The sequence below is a fragment of the Theropithecus gelada genome, chromosome 7a, assembly GCF_003255815.1.
Source record: "Theropithecus gelada isolate Dixy chromosome 7a, Tgel_1.0, whole genome shotgun sequence".
Lineage (NCBI taxonomy): Eukaryota > Metazoa > Chordata > Mammalia > Primates > Cercopithecidae > Theropithecus > Theropithecus gelada.
The window spans coordinates 20,943,272-20,964,905 of NC_037674.1; the positions used below are offsets into that span (position 1 = coordinate 20,943,272).

General features: G+C 41.3%; 1 protein-coding gene across 1 annotated transcript; it reads left to right on the plus strand.

Moving 5' to 3' along the window:
* The first annotated feature begins 1,019 nt into the window (after nucleotides 1-1,019).
* On the plus strand, nucleotides 1,020-19,182 carry BLOC1S6 (biogenesis of lysosomal organelles complex 1 subunit 6). Its single transcript, XM_025389765.1, has 5 exons — nucleotides 1,020-1,953; nucleotides 6,873-7,014; nucleotides 14,191-14,278; nucleotides 16,532-16,618; nucleotides 17,806-19,182. Exons 1-5 carry the CDS (start codon nucleotides 1,872-1,874, stop codon nucleotides 17,923-17,925), a joined length of 519 nt encoding a protein of 172 aa, XP_025245550.1. The 5' UTR covers nucleotides 1,020-1,871; the 3' UTR covers nucleotides 17,926-19,182.
* Nucleotides 19,183-21,634: the final 2,452 nt, after the last annotated feature.

A 21,634-nucleotide genomic window follows, 5' to 3' on the forward strand; every position in this document is an offset into this window, starting at 1 on the left:
CATGTGACTGCTGTTCAGCTGAGCCTGAATTCCAAAGGGAGGGGGGTGTAATGAGGCATGCCCGACCCATCCCCCCCGACTAACCCCCAATCCCCACTTCCATCTAGATGATGGAAAAACTAGATTTTCAGGTTTACTTTGGAATGCCCTTGGCCAAGAGGTGGGGGGGCAGGGGGTCCATCAGTCAGTTGTGGGGTTTAGAATTTTATTTTTGGTTTACAAAAGAATAGAATATTTCATGTTGAAGCACAAGCAAGAGCACTGAAGACATGAAAGGGTATAATTTTAGGAGAATGCTCAGATGGAATAAAGAATGTCTTGAAGGGTAGTATTGTTATTGGTGTTATAACAAGTTATCACAAACTTAAGACATAGATTATTTCACAGTTCTGTTGGTCAGAAGTCCAACAATGATCGCATGAGGATAAAATCAGGGTGTCATCAGAGCATTAGAGAGGCTTCGGGGGAATGTTTCCTTGTCAGTTCCAGCTTCTGGAGGTCACCCACAATGCTGGAGACTCCCTTCCTCTATATTCAAAGCCAACAATGTTGTATCTCTCTAATCATTCTTCATAGTTACTTGTCATTCTTGACTCTCTTTTGCAGTTTTGGAGGCCCTTATGATTACAATTGGCTCGCTGGAACAATCCAGGATAATGTTTTTTTTTTTTTTTTGAGATGGAGTCTCGCCCTGTCGCCCAGGCTGGAGTGCAGTGGAGCTCACTGCAACCTCTGCCTCCCTGGTTAAAGCGATTCCAAGATAATCTATTTCAACACCAGGTAATTAACAACCTTAATTCCCATTTGCTATGCAAACTAACACATTCACAGCTTCTGGTGTTTAGGCTGTGGACATCTTTGAGGGGCTATTATTCTGCCTACCATGGGTAATAAGGAGGAGCTAATACTAAGAGAAAAAGAGGCCCAAAGAGGAAAGGGTGTGAATGCACTGATAAGGGCAATGGGGAGCCAATGCTCGTTTCTGAGGCTTGCAAATTCTTATTTTTTTGAAGTAAGCTTTGGTTGCAGCTGAGAAAACTGAACAGGCATAGTTGGGGAGCAACATCAGGAGGCCACCATTACAGTTGAGATGAGAGGGTATAAGCTAGAGGTGGCAAAGCTAAATCGTTTTCTTTGGTCCAAAGCTGCCTATATGCCCTTTTCTAAGTGTTTTCCAACAGAATTCATAAGATCATTCCACAGGATCTCAGCAAGTGCAGTTTCTGATAATTTGGTCGAATTTGTTCAGTAGCTGCTGCAACGGAGCGCTTAAATCTTTTATCTACACTTAACAAGGGGAGACCGGAATAGTGGCAAAACCGTAGTTAGCAAGGCTGAGGCTCGCAGACACCTAGGCATCCGAATTTTTTAATGGTCCAAACCGCAGGGAAAGCGCGCACTCCCTGTTCTTAAGTTTTTCCCTAAACAGGGAGATAACACTAAAAAGCTGTCCCGCGTGAAGGCTGAAAGTCCTGTTTTCTCCCTAGCTTCAGTGAACAAAGCCTGACAGCTCGCCCGCGTCCAACAAAGACAACGCTCTTCCGGTCTTCGTGACCCACCCGGTGAGCAGCCCAAACCCGCCACCGTCCTCCCTCAGCTCCCACCAATCGGGTCGCAGGGCCTCGAGCCCCGCTCTGCTGAGTCCGTTGACACTGCGTCCGGGGCCAGACGACGACATCAGCGCGGGGTCCCCACAACGCCTTGGGGCAGAGCCAACTCTCGAGCGCGTGACCGAAGCCTGCAGTTTTTCGCTTCCGTCACTTCCGGGTGCGACAATCTCTTCTGTCCGGCCAGACACGAGTCGTTAGGTGCCTCCTTGCTTCTGACGGGCCACACGTTTGCCCCTTCTCTCTGTTCCCAGCTGGAGGGACATGAGTATCCCTGGGCCGTCGTCTCCGGACGGGGCCCTGACACGGCCACCCTACTGCCTGGAGGCCGGGGAGCCGACCCCTGGTACGTACTGTCGGGTAGGAAGCGCGGCCCGGGCTGGGTGTGAGGGGCCGGGACCGGAATGGGTAGGATCCGGAGAAACCGTGAGGGAGTAGGCGGCTTTTGCCAGCTACGGCCCCCGGGCTCTGCCCCTAGTGCAGAAATGGGGAACCGCGCTGGCCCCTCTACCCAGCGCAATGGGCGGAACTGAAGTCCCGAGGGCAAGCTTTGTATTGGGCTGCAATTGGAGGCGGTTGATGGTGAAGCCATTCTGAGTTTCTGACTCGGATACGTCATTAGTTATTTTTCATACGGCAGTGGTGGGGGATGGATTTACCAGAAAGATGATCAGCTTATAATTCAGAGAGGTGACGTATCCTATAATATTGACCACTCATGAAATGCGTGGTCAGCTTGGTGATAATTGCTTCATCCCTATTCCTGCAGCAGTCTTCTCGACCGAGTTCCAGGAGGGATTTAAGCTCTAATGCCCTAAGGCATCCATTGAATGGAATGAATAAACTTGCTGTGCACCCAAAATGGTACTATTTATGTACCATCCTTGGGAGAAGTGAGAAAATGGTCACTCAGAGCATTTTCTGTGTTCTTTGATTCAGATGAGGCCCTAGATGAGAAAGGCTGCAGGGCTTTGGATATGCTTTTTCTTTTACCTCCTGTTTCAGAAATATAGGGGTTACCCCCAAATAGTGCTCTCAGCACTTTCCTGTTCATGCTTTTCCTCAAAGATCTCTTCACACTTTCATAAGTCGCTTCTATAAATGTGACTTCCTTGTATGTATTTGAAACTTGGGCCTCTCTTTACTCTTGTGTGCTTCTCCATCTGCTAGCTGGATACTTTGACGTGGCTGTTTTGCACTAATCTCACAGTAAGGCAGGTACATAAATGAAAACGTGTCTCATCCTGTTAATGGTGGTAGGTTACTCTGACTTGAAACTTTGAAAATGCTCTGGACTTTTTCCTTTCTCTCCTTCCACCTCTAAGGGATTCTCCTATACAATTCCATCTCCTTGTAATTTCACCCTTAAAACAGCCGTTGAAAGGCTAGTCCACCTCCAGTCTTACTCTTTCAACGCATCTGTCCCACTGCTATCACATCAAGTCATGTCATTCCTGTACTCAGAAACCTTAAATAGCTCCTCACTACTTATTAACAAAGCTCCAAACCGTTAACTTGGCAGTTAGAGGCCCTTACTGACCTTCCACATGGTCTTAAATAAGCTCGCTATTGCTATGCTGCATATGTTCCATGCGTCTCCAGAAGAAGCCTATATTGTATTCCAGCCTTTCCTCATGCTGCCTTCTTTACCCGTATTGCATCCATTCCACTCCTGCCACGGATTTCTTCCCCATTTGGAAACAGTCCTCACAGATTGTTGGTGGGAGTGCAAATTGGTGCCAGTTTCTTAGGAGGGCAGTTTGGCAATGTCTATTTAAAAAATGCATAAACTCTTTGTCCCAACAGTCTACTTCTAAGAATTTATACTACAGAAAGTGACACAAATATACAGATAAACAGGGAAGCTCACTGCAGCATTGTTTGAAATAGCAAAAAGTGAAAATAACCTAAATAATCCATCTATGGGGGGCTGGTTAAACAAACTATGGTAGAATTCCGTTCTGTTAAAAAGAATGTAGTAGATCCCTATATGTTGGTATGGAAAGATACCTACAATGCATGTTTGAAAAGTTGCAGAATGGTATGAGTAATATTTTGTTTGTGATAAAAAACAATGTATGCATAGGCATGCAAAGACAATTTCTGGAAGGCTCTGTGAGAAACTCCAGAGTAGCTCCTGCTGGAGTAAGAAGGAGTATTTTTACTTTCAGTTTGTGCCTCCCTCTGTAGCGTTTTAAGTTTTTACAGTGAGTAACACTCAAATAGACAAAGAGAAATGAAAACTCCATCCATTCTTTGAGCTTTAGCTCAATGTCCACACTTCCTTTAGAATTTTTCTTAGACTTCCCTAATGAAAGTCGCTCTCCCCTGAATTTTCATAACATTTTCTGTTTCTCTAATGGCACTTCTCATTTCTGTGATTCGTCGTATTGTGCCCTTCCAGGGAAGGGGACTTGCCTTATTTATTGTTGTAGCCTTACAACCTGGTACATAATATAGATGTTCAGCAAACCTTTCTTGTATGAATAGAGTAAGGACTCTCCCTTTCTTCTTCTTTACTCTCCCACAATAAAGCACCTTGAACTTAGTAATTAAATATATATAAAAACATGAGTAGCTTCTTAACCATTAGAAGCAGAGGGTAAAAGAGAGGAAAACAAAACAAAACAAACAAACAAACAAAAAACATGAGTAACTGAGACTCATTAACCAGAACATTGGTGTGGGAGGAGGGTTTGTGAGTTAAAATGTATGAATATATTTTAAGTGAAGTGAATTAGTTGTTATTCCTTAAAGTTGAAATGTCCTTTTTTGGGGTGTTCCTTTCATAAAACATTAAGAAAATTGTTTTCTTTTTTTTTTTTTTTTTTTTGAGACAGAGTTTCACTCTTTTTGCCCAAGCTGGAGTGCAATGGCGCGATCTCGGCTCACCGCAACCTCCGCCTCCCAGGTTCAAGCGATTCTCCTGCCTCAGCCTCCCGAGTAGGTGGGATTACAGGCATGTGCCACCACCCCGGCTAATTTTGTATTTTTAGTAGAGACAGAGTTTCTCCATGTTGGTCAGGCTGGTCTTGAACTCCCGACCTCAGGTGATCCACCTGCCTCGGCCTCCCAAAGTGCTGGGATTACAAGCGTGAGCCACCGCGCCCGGCCTGAAAATTGTTTTCTATATTTATTAATACTTAAAGTTGCTGATTGCATTGTTATTGTCATCAAGCCTTAAGCAATGGCATAATTGGTGGATATAATTTATTCACTTCCTATACAGTTGGTACATTAATATCCCTAAGTGCTTCACTTTTCTCTCTCTCTCTCTCTATATATGTATATATATAGATTTTTTTCTTTTGTTGGTTTTTGTATTTTTATTTTATATGTGGAGTGCTTCAGTTTCTAGTTAGCTCTTACCTATTTGAATGTTGCCTTGCAACTTTGAGAAGTCCAATGTTTGTTCATGTGTTTCTTAGGGTTAAAATAAAAATTACATAATTTTATTTTGATTTTCAAAAAGTTTACTTTGAATATGATAGCATGTTGTTTCCCTCAATCTTTTTTTTTTTTTTTTTTGAGGCAGAGTCTTGCTCTGTCACGTAGGCTGGAGTGTAGTGGCACGATCTTGGCACACTGCAGCCTCCGCCTCCCAGGTTCAAGCAATTCTTGTGCCTTAGCCTCTCGAGTAGCTGAGATTACAGGCATACAACACTACGCCCGGGAAATTTTTGTATTTTTAGTAGAGATGGAGTTTCACCATGTTGGCCAGGCTGGTCTCAAACTCCTGACCTCAAGTGATCCGCCCACCTCAGCCTCCCAGAGTGCTGGGATTACAGGCGTGAGCCACTGTGCCGAGCCTGTTTTTCTCAGTTTTGCCAAAATTTAAATCTGTGGTACAAATTATACTTAGAAATGTGTCACAAGTAATGTGTTGTGATAACTGTATTCTGTAGAGTGATCTAATTTGATGTTACTGATGGTTACTAGACTATAATTGGAGATGTTTCAGAGTTTAATATTAATCATAATTTTAGTGTATAATTTTAGTAAAGTGACTATCTTACTTTTTTTTCTCTGATTATAAATCAGTGATTCCATCTTACAAACCATTAAACCCTATTTAGAAATTGTATTTTTCTTGGTAGGAATGGTGATTGATAGTTATTCATCTTAGATGTTTTTGAATACCTGGCACAATGCTTACACTTTTATTATTCAAAGGAAAGTGATGAGGCACTGATCCCAGCATCAGGTCTAGATTTATACACAAGACTATGATTATACACTATTTTCTAGGGTAACTTAAGGTGCTGAATCTTAAGAGAGAAGAAATTCTTAGAAAATCCCTCTTTTCCTCCCTAACAAATAACACAACAACCCCCCTTTTACATGTAAATAACACATCAAACTATATGCAAAATCAATGTTGACCTATAGTTTTGTTTCCACAGAATTGAAAACATACTTTTTTTAGGCATTGCATTTCTGTTTATATAATTTTTTCATGCTTTTGAAAGCAAGAATGCTTTAGTTCAGTGACTGTTACCCACGTTTTGGCCTCAGTCTCCTTTATTTTATTTTTATTTTTATATTTATTTATTTTTTTGAGACAGGGTCTCACTCTGTTGCCCAGGCTGGAGTGCAGTGGTGTGATCATAGCTCGCTGCAGCTATGAACTTCTGGGCTCAAGTTACCCTCCCACCTCAGCCTCCTGAATAGCTGGGACCACAGGTGTGTGCCACCATGCCCAGCCATTCTGGGCTCAAGCAATTCTCCCTTGGCCTCCCAAAGTGCTAGGATTACAGGTGTGAGCCACTGCTCCTGGCCTTCAGACTCCTTTGATAATCCTGTGACAACTATAAGTCCTCTGCCCTGAAAAATATATAAAGATACAGAATTTTGTGTAAATGTTCATTTATCATAGGCTTTACCTTATAGTAGTAACTTAAAAACATATTTTGAGCATTCATAACTCATTTTTTAGAGGAAGCTCAGAGATAAAAGTTTAAAAAGAAAAGAAGGATACCTGTGGTTGGGAGTGTGTGTGTGTGTGCTCTCAGCCCCATTTGTGGGCTTCCTTTCTACCTGCTACTCCCCAGCCTCCTTTTATTAGCTGTGTCAATTTGAAAGGTTCCGACTGGTCAGAGTGCAGTGGTGTTTACAACTAATTGATCACAACCAGTTACAGATTTCTTTGTTCCTTCTCTAATCCCACTGCTTCAGTTGACTAGCCTAAAAAATAAATACATAAATAAATAAATAAATAAATAAAATAAATAAAAAGTTCCTAAATTTGATTTTTGCTGGGGACAGGTTTAAGTGACACTTCTCCAGATGAAGGGTTAATAGAGGACTTGACTATAGAAGACAAAGCTGTGGAGCAACTGGCAGAAGGATTGCTTTCTCATTATTTGCCAGATCTGCAGAGATCAAAACAAGCCCTCCAGGAACTCACGTAAGCTAATAAAAAACCAGATACACACTAATTTCCTCTGTGGCATAGTCATAATTTGTATACTTGTATACTGTGTTAAGACATAATATTTTTTAACATGGAATTATAATTGAGTATGTCTATATCTTTATTGATAGCAGATGGGAATAGAGGAGTACGTAGTATTCTAAATGTAAAAAGTGAAATGAATACTCCTAGGGTGTTTGATCTCTTCTGAGAAGTCCTCCTAAATCTTACCTAGCCTCTGTTTGGTGTTTTATCATTATTTTATTAAAGTATTAACCTGTTGGGGATTGTTCAGGTGGATATATACCTGTTTCCGAGTAGAGTTGAAAAACTGTCTCCATAAAAGTCACACTTGTTTTCAGTTGCTAGTTCAAATGAGTTGCCAGAGATCTGTAAGTATCTTTCCTGAGATGATCTGTTTCATTCCCAGTAGATAACTTTACTAGTAAGTAAAGATGGGGCCGGGCGTGGTGGCTCATGCCTGTAATCCCAGCACTTTGGGAGATCAAGGTGGGTGGATCACGAGGTAAGGAGATTGAGACCATCCTGGCTAACACAGTGAGACTCTGTCTCTACTAAAAATACAAAAAATTAGCCGGGCATGTTGATGGGCGCCTCTGGTCCCAGCTGCTCGGGAGGCTGAGGCAGAGAATGGTGTGAACCCGCGATGGGGAGCTTGCAGTGAGCCGAGATCATGCCGCTGTACTCCAGCCTGGGCAACAGAGCGAGACTCTGTCTCACAAAAAAAAAAGAAAAAAAAAAGATTGGAGGTTATGTTAAGAAAACGGATAAGATAGAACAGAACCCATAGAGTGGGATCAGTATACAAAAACATATACTCAGGCTTTATCAGCTCCCATCCACAGACAACAGACTCAGCTTCTGCCTCCTCCTGGGTCAGAGCCTCTCTGGATAGCCCAGGCTGGCCTGTCATTTCTTTCTGTGGTGGTCATCTTTACACTGGCCACGAACTGCTGCTGCTCTGAGACCTACCCTTTGAAAACTTACTTAAGAGGCCTTTATTAGGGCAAAAGGAGAGGAATAATAACTGTGCTAATTTTATAATTAAAAGTAATGTTATAATCCTTGGTGTTAAGGTGCTAAATGCATATGAAAGGATCTCGGCTCACTGCAACCTCCGCCTCCTGGGTTCAAGAGATTCTCTTGCCTCAGCCTCCCAAGTAGATGGGATTACAAGTGGCGCACCATCGCACCCAGCTATTTTTTTTTGTATTTTTAGTAGAGACGGGTTTCACCATGTTGGCCAGGCTGGTTTTGAACTCCCGACCTCAACTGATCTGCCCACCTTGGCCTCCCAAAGTGCTAGGATTACAGGTGTGAGCCACTGTGCCCAGCCACATTCTCTGGAACCTTCTTTGAGAGTGGCCAGACTTACGGGTCAGGAAAGCACTATACTTAAAATTACAGTTTTATTAGAAAGGGTACAGATCAGGACTAGCCAATGAAGAGATACACAGGGTACTGCCTGGGAGGTTCCTGAACACAAAACTTCTGTTTCCTCTCCCAGTGAGAGGAAACCCCTGCTGCCAGCACATCAGTGTGTTCAGCAGCTTGGCGTTCGAGCCTGCAGTGAACTGTGGTCACGCCACTGCTCCCTAGCCTGGGTGACTGAGTGAGACCGTATCTCCACAACAAAAATTCAGTCTTTTAATCTATGTACTTGGAATGTCTCTATTATTTAGATGTTCTTTGTTATTTTTCATTAGCCTCCCATCTCGAAGCTCTAGGGGCCCATCATGAGTCACTTTATTAGTGTAAACTCACGTGTGATCCGGGGAGCTCATGGATAACAAAGACACTTTTGTCACTTGGAAAATTCCAAGGATTTTAGAAGCTCTGTGCCAGAAACCTGGGACAAAGATCAGACAAATTCTTTGTTAGATAACAGATGTCTGTTCAGATCTTTTGCTTATTTTAAAATTGGATTATTTTTCTTATCGTTGAGTTTTAAGAGTTCTTTGTATATTTTTGATATGAGTCCTTTATGAGTTTTGCAAATATTTTCTCCAAGACTGTGGTTTGTCTTATTACTCTCTTTACAGTGTCTTTGGCAGAGCAGGAGTTTTTAATTTTAATAAATTTATTTAATAAATAAGAAAAAATTAAATCAGTTTTTTCTTTTATGAATTGTGCTTTTGGTATGGTATCTAAAAAGTCATCACCAAACCAAGGTCACCTAGATTTTCTCCTGTGTTTTCTTCTAGAAATTCTAGTTTTGCATTTTACATTTAGACCTGTGATTTATTTTGAGTTAGTTTTTTTTTTTGTTTTGAGACGGAGTTTCGCTCTTGTTGCCCAGGCTGTAGTACAATAGCGCGATCTCATCTCGCCGCAACATGTGCATCCTGGGTTCAAGCGATTCTCCTGCCTCAGCCTCCTGAGCTGCTGGGATTACAGGCGTGCGCTACCACACCTGTCTACTTTTTGTACTTTTAGTGGAGATGAGATTTCTCTATGTTGGTCAGGCTGGTCTCGGACCTCAGGTGATCCGCCCGCCTCGGCCTCCCAAAGTGTTGGGATTGCAGGCATGAACCACCGCACCCAGCCTATTTTGAGTTTTTATGGAGGCTGTAAGGTCTGTGTTTATTAATAGATTCATTTCTTTGCGCATGGATAGCCAGTTACTTCAGCACTATTTGTTGTTGTTGTTGTTTGAGACAGGGTCTCACTGTGTTGCCCAGGCTGGAGTGCAGTGGCACAGCCTCAGCTCACTGCAGCCTTGATTTCCTGGCTCAGTGATCCTCCCATCTCAGCCTCCCAAGTAGCTGGGACTACAGGTGCACAGCACCACACCTGGCCAATTTTTGTATTTTTTGTAGAGACAAGGTTTCACCATGTTGCCCTGGCTGGTCTTGAATTCCTAGGCTCAAGTGATCCTCCTGCCTTGGCCTCCCAAAGTGCTGGGATTACAAGTATGAGCCACTGTACCCAGCCACTATTTGTTGAAAAGACTATCCTTTCTCCACTGCATTGCCTTTGCAACTTTGTCAAAGAGAAGTTGATTGTTTCTGTGTAGATTTATTTAAGGGTTTTTGGTCTGTTCCATTGATCAATATGTTTGTTCTTTTGCCAGTACCATGCTGTCTTGATTTCTGTAGCTTTTTGTTGTTATTGTGGTTTTTTTTTTTTTTTTTTTTTTTTTTGAGACGGAGTCTTGCTCTGTCACCCAGGCTGGAGTGCAGTGGCCGGATCTCAGCTCACTGCAAGCTCCTCCTCTCGGGTTCACGCCATTCTCCTGCCTCAGCCTCCCCAGTAGCTGGGACTACAGGCACCCGCCACTTCGCCCGGCTAGTTTTTTGTATTTTTTAGTAGAGACGGGGTTTCACCGTGTTAGCCAGGATGGTCTCGATCTCCTGACCTCATGATCCGCCCGTCTCGGCCTCCCAAAGTGCTGGGATTACAGGCTTGAGCCACCGCGCCCGGCCTTTTTTTTTTTTTTGAGACAGGGTCTCACTGTTGCCTGGGCTGAAATGCAGTGGCACGATCTCAGCTCACTGCAACCTCTGCCTCTGGGAGGTTGATTCTTGCACCTCAGCCTCCCAAGTAGCTGGAGTGACAGGTGTGTGCCACCACACTGGGCTAATTTTTGTATTTTTCGTAGAGATGGGGTTTCACCGTGTTGGCCAGGCTGATCTTGAACTCCTGACCTCAGGTGATCACCCGCCTTGGGCTCCCAAAGTGCTGGGATTACAGGAGTGAGTCACGGTGCCTGGCCAGATTTCTGTAGCTTTATAGTAAGTATTGAAATTGGGTACTGTGAGTCTTCCAGTTTTGTTCTTCAATATTGTATTGGCTTTTCTATGTCTTTGCCTTTCCATATGAACTTTCAAACAGTTTGTTGATATCTATACAATAACTTGCTGGGATTTTGTTTTTATTTTTATTTATTTATTTATTTTTTTTTGAGACAGAGTCTCGCTTAGTCGCCCAGGCTGGAGTGCAGTGGTGCGATCTCGGCTCACTGCAAGCTTCGCCTCCCAGGTTCACGCCATTCTCCTGCCTCAGCCTCCCGAGTAGCTGGGACTACAGGCGCCCGCCGCCTCGCCCGGCTAATTTTTTGCATTTTTAGTAGAGACAGGGTTTCACCGTGTTAGCCAGGATGGTCTCGATCTCCTGACCTCGTGATCCGCCTGCCTCAGCCTCCCAAAGTGCTGGGATTACAGGCGTGAGCCACTGCGCCCGGCCTAACTTGCTGGGATTTTGATTGGCATTGCATTGAATCCTTAGATCAAGTTGAGAAGAATTTACATCTTAAAAAATATTGATGGGCTGGGCGTGGTGGTTGACACTGGTAATCCAAGCACTTTGGGAGCCTGGGGCAGAAGGATCTCTTGAGGCCAGGAGTTGGAGACCAGCCTGGGTAATGTAATGAGACCCTGTCTCTACAAAAATATTTAAAAAGTCAACCTGGCATGGTGGTGTACACCTGTAGTGATAGCTACTTGGGAGGCTGAGGCAGAGGATCCCTTGAACCAGGAGTTCTAGGCTGCAGTGAATGATGATCATGCCACTGCAGTCCAGCCTGGATGACAGAGTCAGACCCTATCTGAACAACAACAGTTGAGTCTTTTAATCTATGTACTTGGAATGTCTCTCTATTATTTAGATTTTCTTTGATATTTTTCGTTAGAGTTTTATAATTTTTACATTTAGATCCTGTACATATTTTGTTATATTTGTACCACAGTATTTCACTGGGGATGCAGAACTACTATAAATGGTATTGTTTTTAAATTTCAAATTAATTGCTGGTACACAGGAAAGAAATTGACTTCTGTATATTAACCTTGTATCCTGAAATCTTACTATACTTGCATATTAGTTTCAGGAGGTTTCTTGTTGAATCTTTGGGAATTCCCACTAGGAAATCATCTGGGAACAAAGACAGTATTATTTCTTTCTTCTCAGTTTGTATATCTTTTATTTCTTTTTCTCGTCTTACTGTATTAGTTTGGACTTAACGTATGATGTTGAATAGGAATTGTGAGACCCCTCTTCAAACTGAAGAAAGCAAAACTGCAGATAAAGGAGGGCTGATGTATTTTCTGGAAGAGACTGTGGGGAATTGGTATCATTTCTTCCTTAAATGTTTGGTAAAAATTACCAGTGAAGCCATTTGGTCCTGGCACTGTCTTTTTTTTTTTTGTTTGTTTTGTTTTTTTTTTTGTTTGAGACGGGGTCTCGCTCTGTCACCCAGGCTGGAGTGCAGTGGCCGGATCTCAGCTCACTGCAAGCTCCGCCTCCCGGGTTCACGCCATTCTCCTGCCTCAGCCTCCCGAGTAGCTGGGACTACAGGCGCCCGCCACCTCGCCCGGCTAGTTTTTTGTATTTTTTAGTAGAGACGGGGTTTCACCGGGTTCGCCAGGATGGTCTCGATCTCCTGACCTTGTGATCCGCCCATCTCGGCCTCCCAAAGTGCTGGGATTACAGGCTTGAGCCACCGCGCCCGGCCAAGGCACTGTCTTTTTTTGAAGGTTATTACTTACTGATTGAATTTGTCTGATAAATATAGGCCTATATAAACTTTCTGTTTCTCCTTGTATAAGTTTTGGTAGTTTGTATCTTTCAAAGAATTAGTCCATTCCATCCACATTACCACGTTTATGAGCACCGAATTGTTGAAAGTATTCATTTATTATCCTTTTAATGTCTTGGGATCAGTGGTGATTATTGCTCTTTCATGAATAATACTAATACTTTGGGTCTTTTTTTTTCTCGATTGTCTCACTAGAGGTTTATCAATTTTATTGATCTTTTAAAGAGCGATCTTTTCGTTTCATTGATTTTTTTGTTTTCCCCCTTCTATTGTTTTCTAGTTCTAACAGCCTATTTTTGCTGTTCTACTTATCTCGGATGGTTGACTTGCTGGGTTTTCCTCTCATCCATTCTGTATTTCACTTTCTGTGATCTCTAGTCCAAGCGGGAGGGACAAAGTTATTTATTTATTTATTTATTTATATTTGTAGAGACGGGGTCTCACTCTGTCACATGGGCTGTAGTACAGTGATGTGATTATAACTCACTGCAGCTTCTAACTCCTGGGTTCAAGCAGTCCTTCTGCCTCAGCCTCCCAAGTAGCTCGGACCACAGGTGTGTGCCACCACACCCAGCTAATTTTTTTTTTTTTTTTTAGTTTTTGTAGAGGGTCTCGCTTTGTTGTCCGTGCTGGTCTCAAATTCCTGGCTTCAAGCAATCCTCCTTCCTTGGCCTCCCAAAATGCTGGGATTATAGGCATGAACCATTGTGTCTGGCCAAGAGACAAATTTATGACCTCTAGGGTATGCCAGACTCAGTGCTGGATAGTAGAGATGTTGTAATTGCCGTCAGCCTCTTCGTTGCTATTTCTTTTTTTATCATTATTCTCTAGATAGCACAGTTTTACAAGCAAATCACATCATATTTTTCTTTGTAGCATTCTTTAAAATATTCAGGTAGGTGACCCTTTTAATGTCACTTATTCCTGTGATCCTAACATTGATTGATGTGGAAAGAAATATCAAGGAAGTTGGCTTCTCTTCCTCAATGAGTTTTGAATCCTAATTTTAAAGAGAAACATTAGAAATTATCTGGTCTGACCTTCTCACTTTGTAAAAGAGGAGATTTAGGCCAGAGAAATAAACTGAATTTCTGAGATCACATAACTGGCTGTTGGCTGGGGAAAGCTATGATTTCCAGTCCTATGCTTTTTTCATCTTGCTGCTTAATTATCCTTTTTGACTTACTATCCCTTGATACTGCATCTTTCTCAACTCTAATCTGAAAACCATTGTTCCTCATTTCCTTTATGGGAATGTTGCAATTTTAAGATATACAAAACATTGAATTTCTTGGGCAAAATACTACAAAAAACTTCTTTTTTGGAATAATACAGAGAGTTGTTAAAAGTAACAGGTAATAAAATACTTTTAAATGATTGGATTATTTTAGTTATTAGAAATTGAAGCAAGAATAAAAGACACAATAAGTTATCAGAATGTGGCTTTAGAATATTATTTTGAAAAATCCTATTCTATATTAAATAAACCTTGGAGAGTTAACACGTTTCCTACTTAATTTCTGTTACGATTAACCAAGATGAGTATGATTCCTTTTAATGGGCCAGTATTTTAAATATGTAGAGTTTGTCTTGGCTGTGTGTTTTTGTTTCAGACAGAACCAAGTTGTATTGTTAGACACACTGGAACAAGAGATTTCAAAATTTAAAGAATGTCATTCTATGTTGGATATTAATGCTTTGGTAAGTATGATTTAGTTGATGTAACTTAATGACATCTTAGCAATAGCTAGTTTTTAAGTTTAGAATTTGTCTTTTTAACAAGAAACCTTGATTGAACTTCTATTGTGTTGAATTGTTATCTTTCAAATGTTGAATTTGTAGTAATTCAACTACGAAATTTAGTAGTTGTAGTAATTTAGAAATTGTAGTAATTTGTAGAAGTTGAACTTATTTGTGCATTTGGAATAGACCTGCTCATAATTGAAGACTTAGAAAAGAGGACTGAGACTGGGCACAACGGCTCATGCCTGTAATCCCAGCACTTTGGGAGGCTGAGGCTGGAGGATTGCTTGAGCCTAGCAGTTCAAGACCAGCCTGGGCAACATAGTGAGAACCCATCTCTACAAAAAGTAATTTAAAAAAATAGCCCGGCATGGTGTCAAATGCCTGTGGTCTCAGCTATTCCAGGAGCTGAGGTAGAAGGATTGCTTGAGCCTAGGAGGTCAAGGCCACAAGTGAGCTGTGATTGTGCCACTGTACTCCAGCCTGGGTGACAAAGGGAGACCCTGTTTCAAAAAAAAAAAAAACAAAAAACAAAACTAACTGGAAGTAAAAAACCTTTGGGGCACCATTTTTTTTTCTTTAAAGAAAGTGTATTTCTCTTTACCAATTACATGGTTTCTTAAATTAGCATTTTATTTAATTATATGGCATATCCATAATGCTATAATAAATTAATGCCATAAGCTGAAGTGGACACTTTGAGAACGATCAATTATAGCTTTCAATATAAATAGTTGAACAGTTAAATTTCATCAGAAGTTTTATAGCTTTTTGATGAGAGGAAGTGATACTCTTTATTATAAGAAACAAGGAATTAACAAAAAGGGAACTTGTTGCTACCTTTATTTTCTGATGAACATTAAAAATAGTTTCGTTTGTGGGCAGGGCATGGTGACTTATGACTGTAATCCCAGCACTTTGGGAGGCTGAAGTAGGAGGGTGGCTTGAGGCCTGGTGTTTAGGACCAACCCGGCCAACATAGCAAGACCCCATCTCTATTAAGAAGAAAAGAAGCTGGGTTTGCATGACTGTAGCCATTCATGCATACCTCAAAAAATGGACTTTTCTTTGGACAAAGATGGTTTACTAATGTTTTCCATTTATAACAATTAAAAACAAAATTCATATTCTCTGGCATTAGACAGAGGCCTGCGGAAGTAAATAGAGTCATCTGCCCGGTAGTTCCTGGTTTCTTGTGAGGGAGGTGGGCAAGGCTACACTGACCTACTTTTGTGTTCCCCACTGAGATCCTGTTGCAACAGAAGGAATATTTGTTGAATGAATGAATGTTGAATAAATTAACCAAGCAGATGTAATACTGTTGCTTTGGTCTGAAGGGGCAGGATGGAGTCTTCCTCTTTTTTCTTCTCTTAGTCAAGAGTAGTTTTTATTATCATCTGGGAACTGAAAACTGGAAGGCCCAGGATATGTAAAAAGGGACTGTAACTTCTGAGCTAATCAGACAGTGACTTTACTTGCAGCTACATTAAGGCTGTGAATCTCTCTACTGACATTTCCTTCATTTCTTCTCTTTCTGTAACCTTGTCTGAAAATAGGGTGCTTTTCTCCTTCTCTGTGACATCTCTAGGCTTGCATTATCCTCCCATCTTCTCCTGACATAAGACTTCATTTTAGATTATGCAGGTTGGTTGAGTTGTAAAGTCTGTACTTACAATTCCTCGAGAATGAAAGTGTCCTCACAGAGATCATTCTGCTTAATCTGACTAAAAGAGCCCAAGGAATAGGATTAAACTTGTCCACAGTCTTCTCTGTTCAGGGCTCTGTGGCCACAGCTTGGGTTTTCCACATGGGCAGACACTTCAACTATTTCATGTGCTCTGGCTCAGTCTCTCTCTTGTAAAGGCAGAGAGAATGCTTTACTTTTAAATGAAACTGATAGCATTGTTAGATAGTCTTATCTGAAATTTTATAATTACATGTTTTTAAAGCAAAATATTGTCTATTCCCATCTTAATATGTCTATTTTATATTTAGTAATACTTTTGTCTATCTGAACTAAATCAAATGTCTTTCAAATCCTACTAATGATATAAGGAAATCTTTATTTTGGAATTAAAATGTTGAGATAAGGCTGTAAAAATTTTGACCAATTTAGGAAGCACGAACTGTCATTTATATATTGACTTATTTATTCATTTTGATATTTTAGTCTATTTTAACTTGACTTTTCATTTATTTTTCCACGTTAAGTTTGCCGAGGCTAAACACTATCATGCCAAGTTGGTGAATATAAGAAAAGAGATGCTGATGCTTCATGAAAAAACATCAAAGTTAAAAGTGAGTTGAAAATTCTTTCACATTTTTTACAAAAGTAGAGGTTTAATTGTTGTGTGGTTTTTTTTTTTTTTTTTTTTTTTGAGACAGAATTTTGCTCTTGCCGCCCAGGCCGGAGTGCAATGGTGCGATCTCGGCTCACTGCAACCTCTGCCTCCTGGGTTCAAGTGATTCTCCTGCCTCAGCCCCCGAAGTAGCTGGGATTACAGGCAGCCGCCACCACACCGACCTAATTTTTGTATTTTTAGTAGAGACGTGGTTTCATCACGTTGGCCAGGCTGTTCTCAAACTCCTGACCTCAGGTGGTAACGCCCGCCTTGGCCTCCCAAAGTGCTGGGATTATAGGCGGGAGCCACCGTGTCCAGCCAGTATTCTTTTATTTTTATTTTTATTTTTTTTGAGACAGAGTCTCGCTCTGTTGCCCAAACTGGAGTGCAGTGGCCGGATCTCAGCTCACTGCAAGCTCCGCCCTTCGGGTTCACGCCATTCTCTTGCCTCAGCCTCCCGAGTAGCTGGCACTATAGGCACCCGCCCCCTCCCCCGGCCAGTTTTCCGTATTTTTTAGTAGAGACGGGGTTTCACCGGGTTAGCCAGGATGGTCTCGATTTCCTGACCTCGTGATCCGCCTGTCTCGGCCTCCCAAAGTGCTGGGATCACAGGCTTGAGCCACCGCGCCCGGCCCAGCCAGTATTCTTATTTTGACTTTTATACCCTCACTTACAATAGCATAATTAATTCATGGTACATTGTTTTCTTTTAAAAAATGTCATTGTTTATGAAATATTAGAGACAGGGTCTCACTATGTTGCTGAGGCTGGTCTTAAACTCCTGAGCTCAAGCTCCCCTGGCCTCGACCTCCCTAAGTTCTAGGATTATAGACATGAGCCACCGCATGCAGCCTAAAAAATGTCATTTTTTTTGAACTGCACACTGAGCTTTTTTACTAATAGCTGGGTTGATAGGCTTAGATTCTCTGGATATGCACTACAGTTCTCATTTAATAACAGCTTAGAGCAACAAATTTTTTTTGAATCAGAAGGACCTTAAATTATCCCAAATTTAAATGTCCAAGATGAAATTTATTAGTGTGAATGAATTACCTCAAAGCAGAGCACTATTATTTTCAAATTAGACCATACCTGTAACCCCTGATTGCTTTCTTGGTTTTTAATTTTTTTTTTTTAACACAGAAAAGAGCGCTTAAACTGCAGCAGAAGAGGCAAAAAGAAGAGTTGGAAAGGGAGCAGCAACGAGAGAAGGAGTTTGAAAGAGAAAAGCAGTTAACTGCCAGACCAGCCAAAAGGACGTGAAAAGTTGTGTTTGTGTGTTTTCTTCTCCTGTCCCATATTTGCGTTATGATGACTTAATGTAGACTGAAGTTGAGGTAGTGCCTTATGCCATTATGTCATATGTTGAAATCCTTATTCCGGTGTTACTGTGTCTCCATGCCTTTTTTCCAAGTAGCAGACGTCATGTTGCTTGGTTTTTGATATTTATATGTAAGTTTTTCAAATTTTGTTTAATTTTAAAATTTATTATTTTGATCTTGAATTATTTATAAACCGGAAAATGGTTTGATTATTGTGAGTCAAAACGCTAAGTGGTTAAAAATTAGTATGAATTTTTTAGCTTCTTGATGAATACAGATTTAAAACTCTCCAGTTCTTATTTTATGAAATGACTTGCCTTTCTGGTAATACAATGCTGATTTTTTAGTAATTGCCTTTTCATTGCTTAGTTAAGAAGAAATGCCAGGTGTTTAATCACACCTACTCCTGGAAAAGAGGTGAGTGAGCCTTTTGAACAGTTGAATTTCATCAGAAGCTCTATAGCTTTTTGGTGAGAGGAAGTGATACTCTTTATTATAAGAAACAAGGAATTAACAAAAATAAGGAACTTGTTGCTACCTTTCTTTTCTGTTGAACATTAAAAATAGTTTGGTTTGTGGACTGGCCATGGTGGCTTATGGAGAAGGGTGAGCGTTTGTGAAGAACATAATGGAGAAGTGCATGCATGAGAAATAACAGCACTTCAGGTGTAGTTCAGGTGAGCAAGATGCCAGATAGATTCTACTAACCATATACTCTCCCTGCTTCTTAGCGTCGTTGTCACTGCTTTCTGCAGCTTTTGGGTTCAGAGTAGATTATATCTATTCCTAAAGCTTGGTGGAGGTGGTGGAGCTATCACACACTCAAATAAGCTTGTATATTTATCATACAATATAGTATTATAATAACAGTTATCATACACTGAGATATAGTTTCTGTGCTTGTAAAAAATTCTTGGCTGGGCGCGGTGGCTCAAGCCTGTAATCTCAGCACTTTGGGAGGCCGAGACGGGCGGATCACGAGGTCAGGAGATCGAGACCATCCTGGCTAACCCGGTGAAACCCCATCTCTACTAAAAAATACAAAAAAACTAGCCGGGCGAGGTGGCGGGCGCCTGTAGTCCCACCTACTTAGGAGGCTGAGGCAGGGGAATGGCTTAAACCCGGGAGGCGGAGCTTGCAGTGAGCTGAGATCTGGCCACTGCACTCCAGCCTGGGCGACAGAGTGAGACTCCGTCTCAAAAAAAAAAAAAAAATTCTTGAAGTGAGGCAGGGCGTGGTGGCTCACGCCTGTGATCCCAGCACTTTGGGAGGCCAAGGTGGGCGGATCACGAGGTCAAAAGATTGAGACCATCCTGGCCAACATGGTAAAACACCGTCTCTACGAGAAATACAAAAATTGGCTGGGTGTGGTGGCGGGCACCTGTAGTCCCAGCTACTTAGGAGGCTGAGGCAGGAGAATCGCTTGAACCCGGGAGGCAGAGGTTGCAGTGAGCCAAGATGCGCCACTGCACTCCAGCCTTGGTGACAGGGCAAGACTCTGTCTCAAAAAAAAAAAAAGCCAGAAAATTTCTTGAAGTGGAATGATGTACACCAACTACTGACTTTATAGATAATTACAGGGATGGTGAAAAACTAGTAAATAACTTCACAAAAGAGGCAGCATGATACGTTTAGTGTTTTCTAGAATTTTTTTTTTGTATATTGTATGTAAGAACTTATTGTTTGAGGGAAATATTATGAGGTTTCATTGTTTAAAATCAAGAGTGTATTGTTTACTGTTTCACAGTATTATTTAATATCCAAGTGGTCTCCAATCTCCATTACATAGGGACTGTACAGAGCCTGTGAAGATGTATGAATGTGTATCTTTTATAGTCCACAATACATTTTTGGTAAGATGGAATCACTACCTCTGATCACATATATCAGACTATGATGGAGAAAGCATTAGGTTTAAGTTGAGGGCTAAGAACTGGTTTGTTTAAAGGTTTAAATTGTTGAAAAGAGCATTTGCCTTCTTTAATGAATGATGGTCTCAGAATTCAGTTGACTTTGACCTAATATTTAAGAATATAAATATATTTTACTTGAAAAGGCTGAGTGTTGCCCTCAAACACTTGCTAAAACTGCCTAGGACAGGATTCATTGGGGCTTGTGGACAATGTCACCTAATTGCTGAATGTACTCATTATAATATGATATCTGACAAAGGTGGTACAGTGTTTCTGAGTCATTTGGGACCAACTGCGTGGTTGTTTAAAATGCTGATTCCTGCACATAACTCTCCATCTACTGAAGCACAGCTCTTTTCTGTGTTTTGCTTTGCTTTTTGTGTTTAAAGTTTCCCTCAGTGATTCCAGTGCACCTGAAAAGTTGAGAACCACAGGCTTAGTGGTAGGTCGGGGTTTTCCACACTAGGCTGCATGGCATTATCACCTGGGAACATTAAAAAAAATACAGACATTCTCGATTCTTAGTGTAGTTATGATGTGGATCCCATGTATTTTTTTAAAAGCTCCCCAGATAATTTTGATGTCAGGAGTCACTAGTATAGACTATCTATCTAGTGAGTTGTGTTATAAGCAATGAGATACTTTAAAAGCTACCCAGTAACTCTTGGGATTAATTTTATGAAATAAATTCTGAGCTGCTGCTTTTGATAGTCAGACTTAAGACTGAACCCCAGTAGACAGGCTATAGATATAGAATTCTGGTTAGTTAATTGAACTTTTGTGATGTATTTAAAAACAAATCATATTTATTGAACAAATGGCAAGGCACAAATACTTTCAGAATTGTATTTAAGTTTTGAAGATTTTTTAAAAAGTGAAAATGAATATATATTAGTATCCTCTATTTTAAAGTCAATTGTAAACCAGAAGTACTGTTATTTTGGTGATTAAAATCCAAAACTTTAGCTGTATTTCAGTAACAAAAACATATCTTACTAGACTGAGTGCGATGGCTCACACCTGTAATCCCAGTGCTTTGGGAGGCTGAGGTGGGAAGATTCTTTGAGCCCAGGAGTTCAAGGCTGCAGTGAACTCTGATCGCACCACTGAACTTCAGCCCGGATGACAGAGAGAGACCCTGTTTCTAAAACCAAAACAAACAAACAAACAAGGTATCTTACTGACTAAACTGGAATGGAACTCATAATTAGTCTTGTATTTTTCCACAAAATAGTGAATTGGTACTTGGGAGACTTCTGGTTTTTGTTGAAAAAATTGCTTTTGTTTTCAAATTATATCACCTGTGTTCTGAACTAAAATGATGGGAGTTCATTTTGTATTTACTTTGCAGTATATATCATGTAAATATGCAAATGTTGAATGTAATGTAGATTGTGTCCTCATTGAGTTTTTGGGTGATACAGTTTATAAATATACCAATTATGAGGCCGGGCGCGGTGGCTCAAGCCTGTAATCCCAGCACTTTGGGAGGCCGAGACGGGCGGATCACGAGGTCAGGAGATCGAGACCATCCTGGCTAACACGGTGAAACCCCGTCTCTACTAAAAAATACAAAAAACTAGCCGGGCGAAGTGGCGGGCGCCTGTGGTCCCAGCTACTCGGGAGGCTGAGGCAGGAGAATGGCGTGAACCCGGGAGGCGGAGCTTGCAGTGAGCTGAGATCCGGCCACCGCACTCCAGCCTGGGCGGCAGAGCCAGACTCAGTCTCAAAAAAAAA

Coding starts and splice junctions, on each gene's coding strand:
- BLOC1S6 (XM_025389765.1), top strand. CDS start 1,872: ATGAGTATCCCTGGGCCGTCGTCTCCGGACGGGGCCCTGACACGGCCA. Junction 1,954..6,872: donor GGCCGGGGAGCCGACCCCTG/GTACGTACTGTC, acceptor TGCTGGGGACAG/GTTTAAGTGACACTTCTCCA. Junction 7,015..14,190: donor CAAGCCCTCCAGGAACTCAC/GTAAGCTAATAA, acceptor TTTTTGTTTCAG/ACAGAACCAAGTTGTATTGT.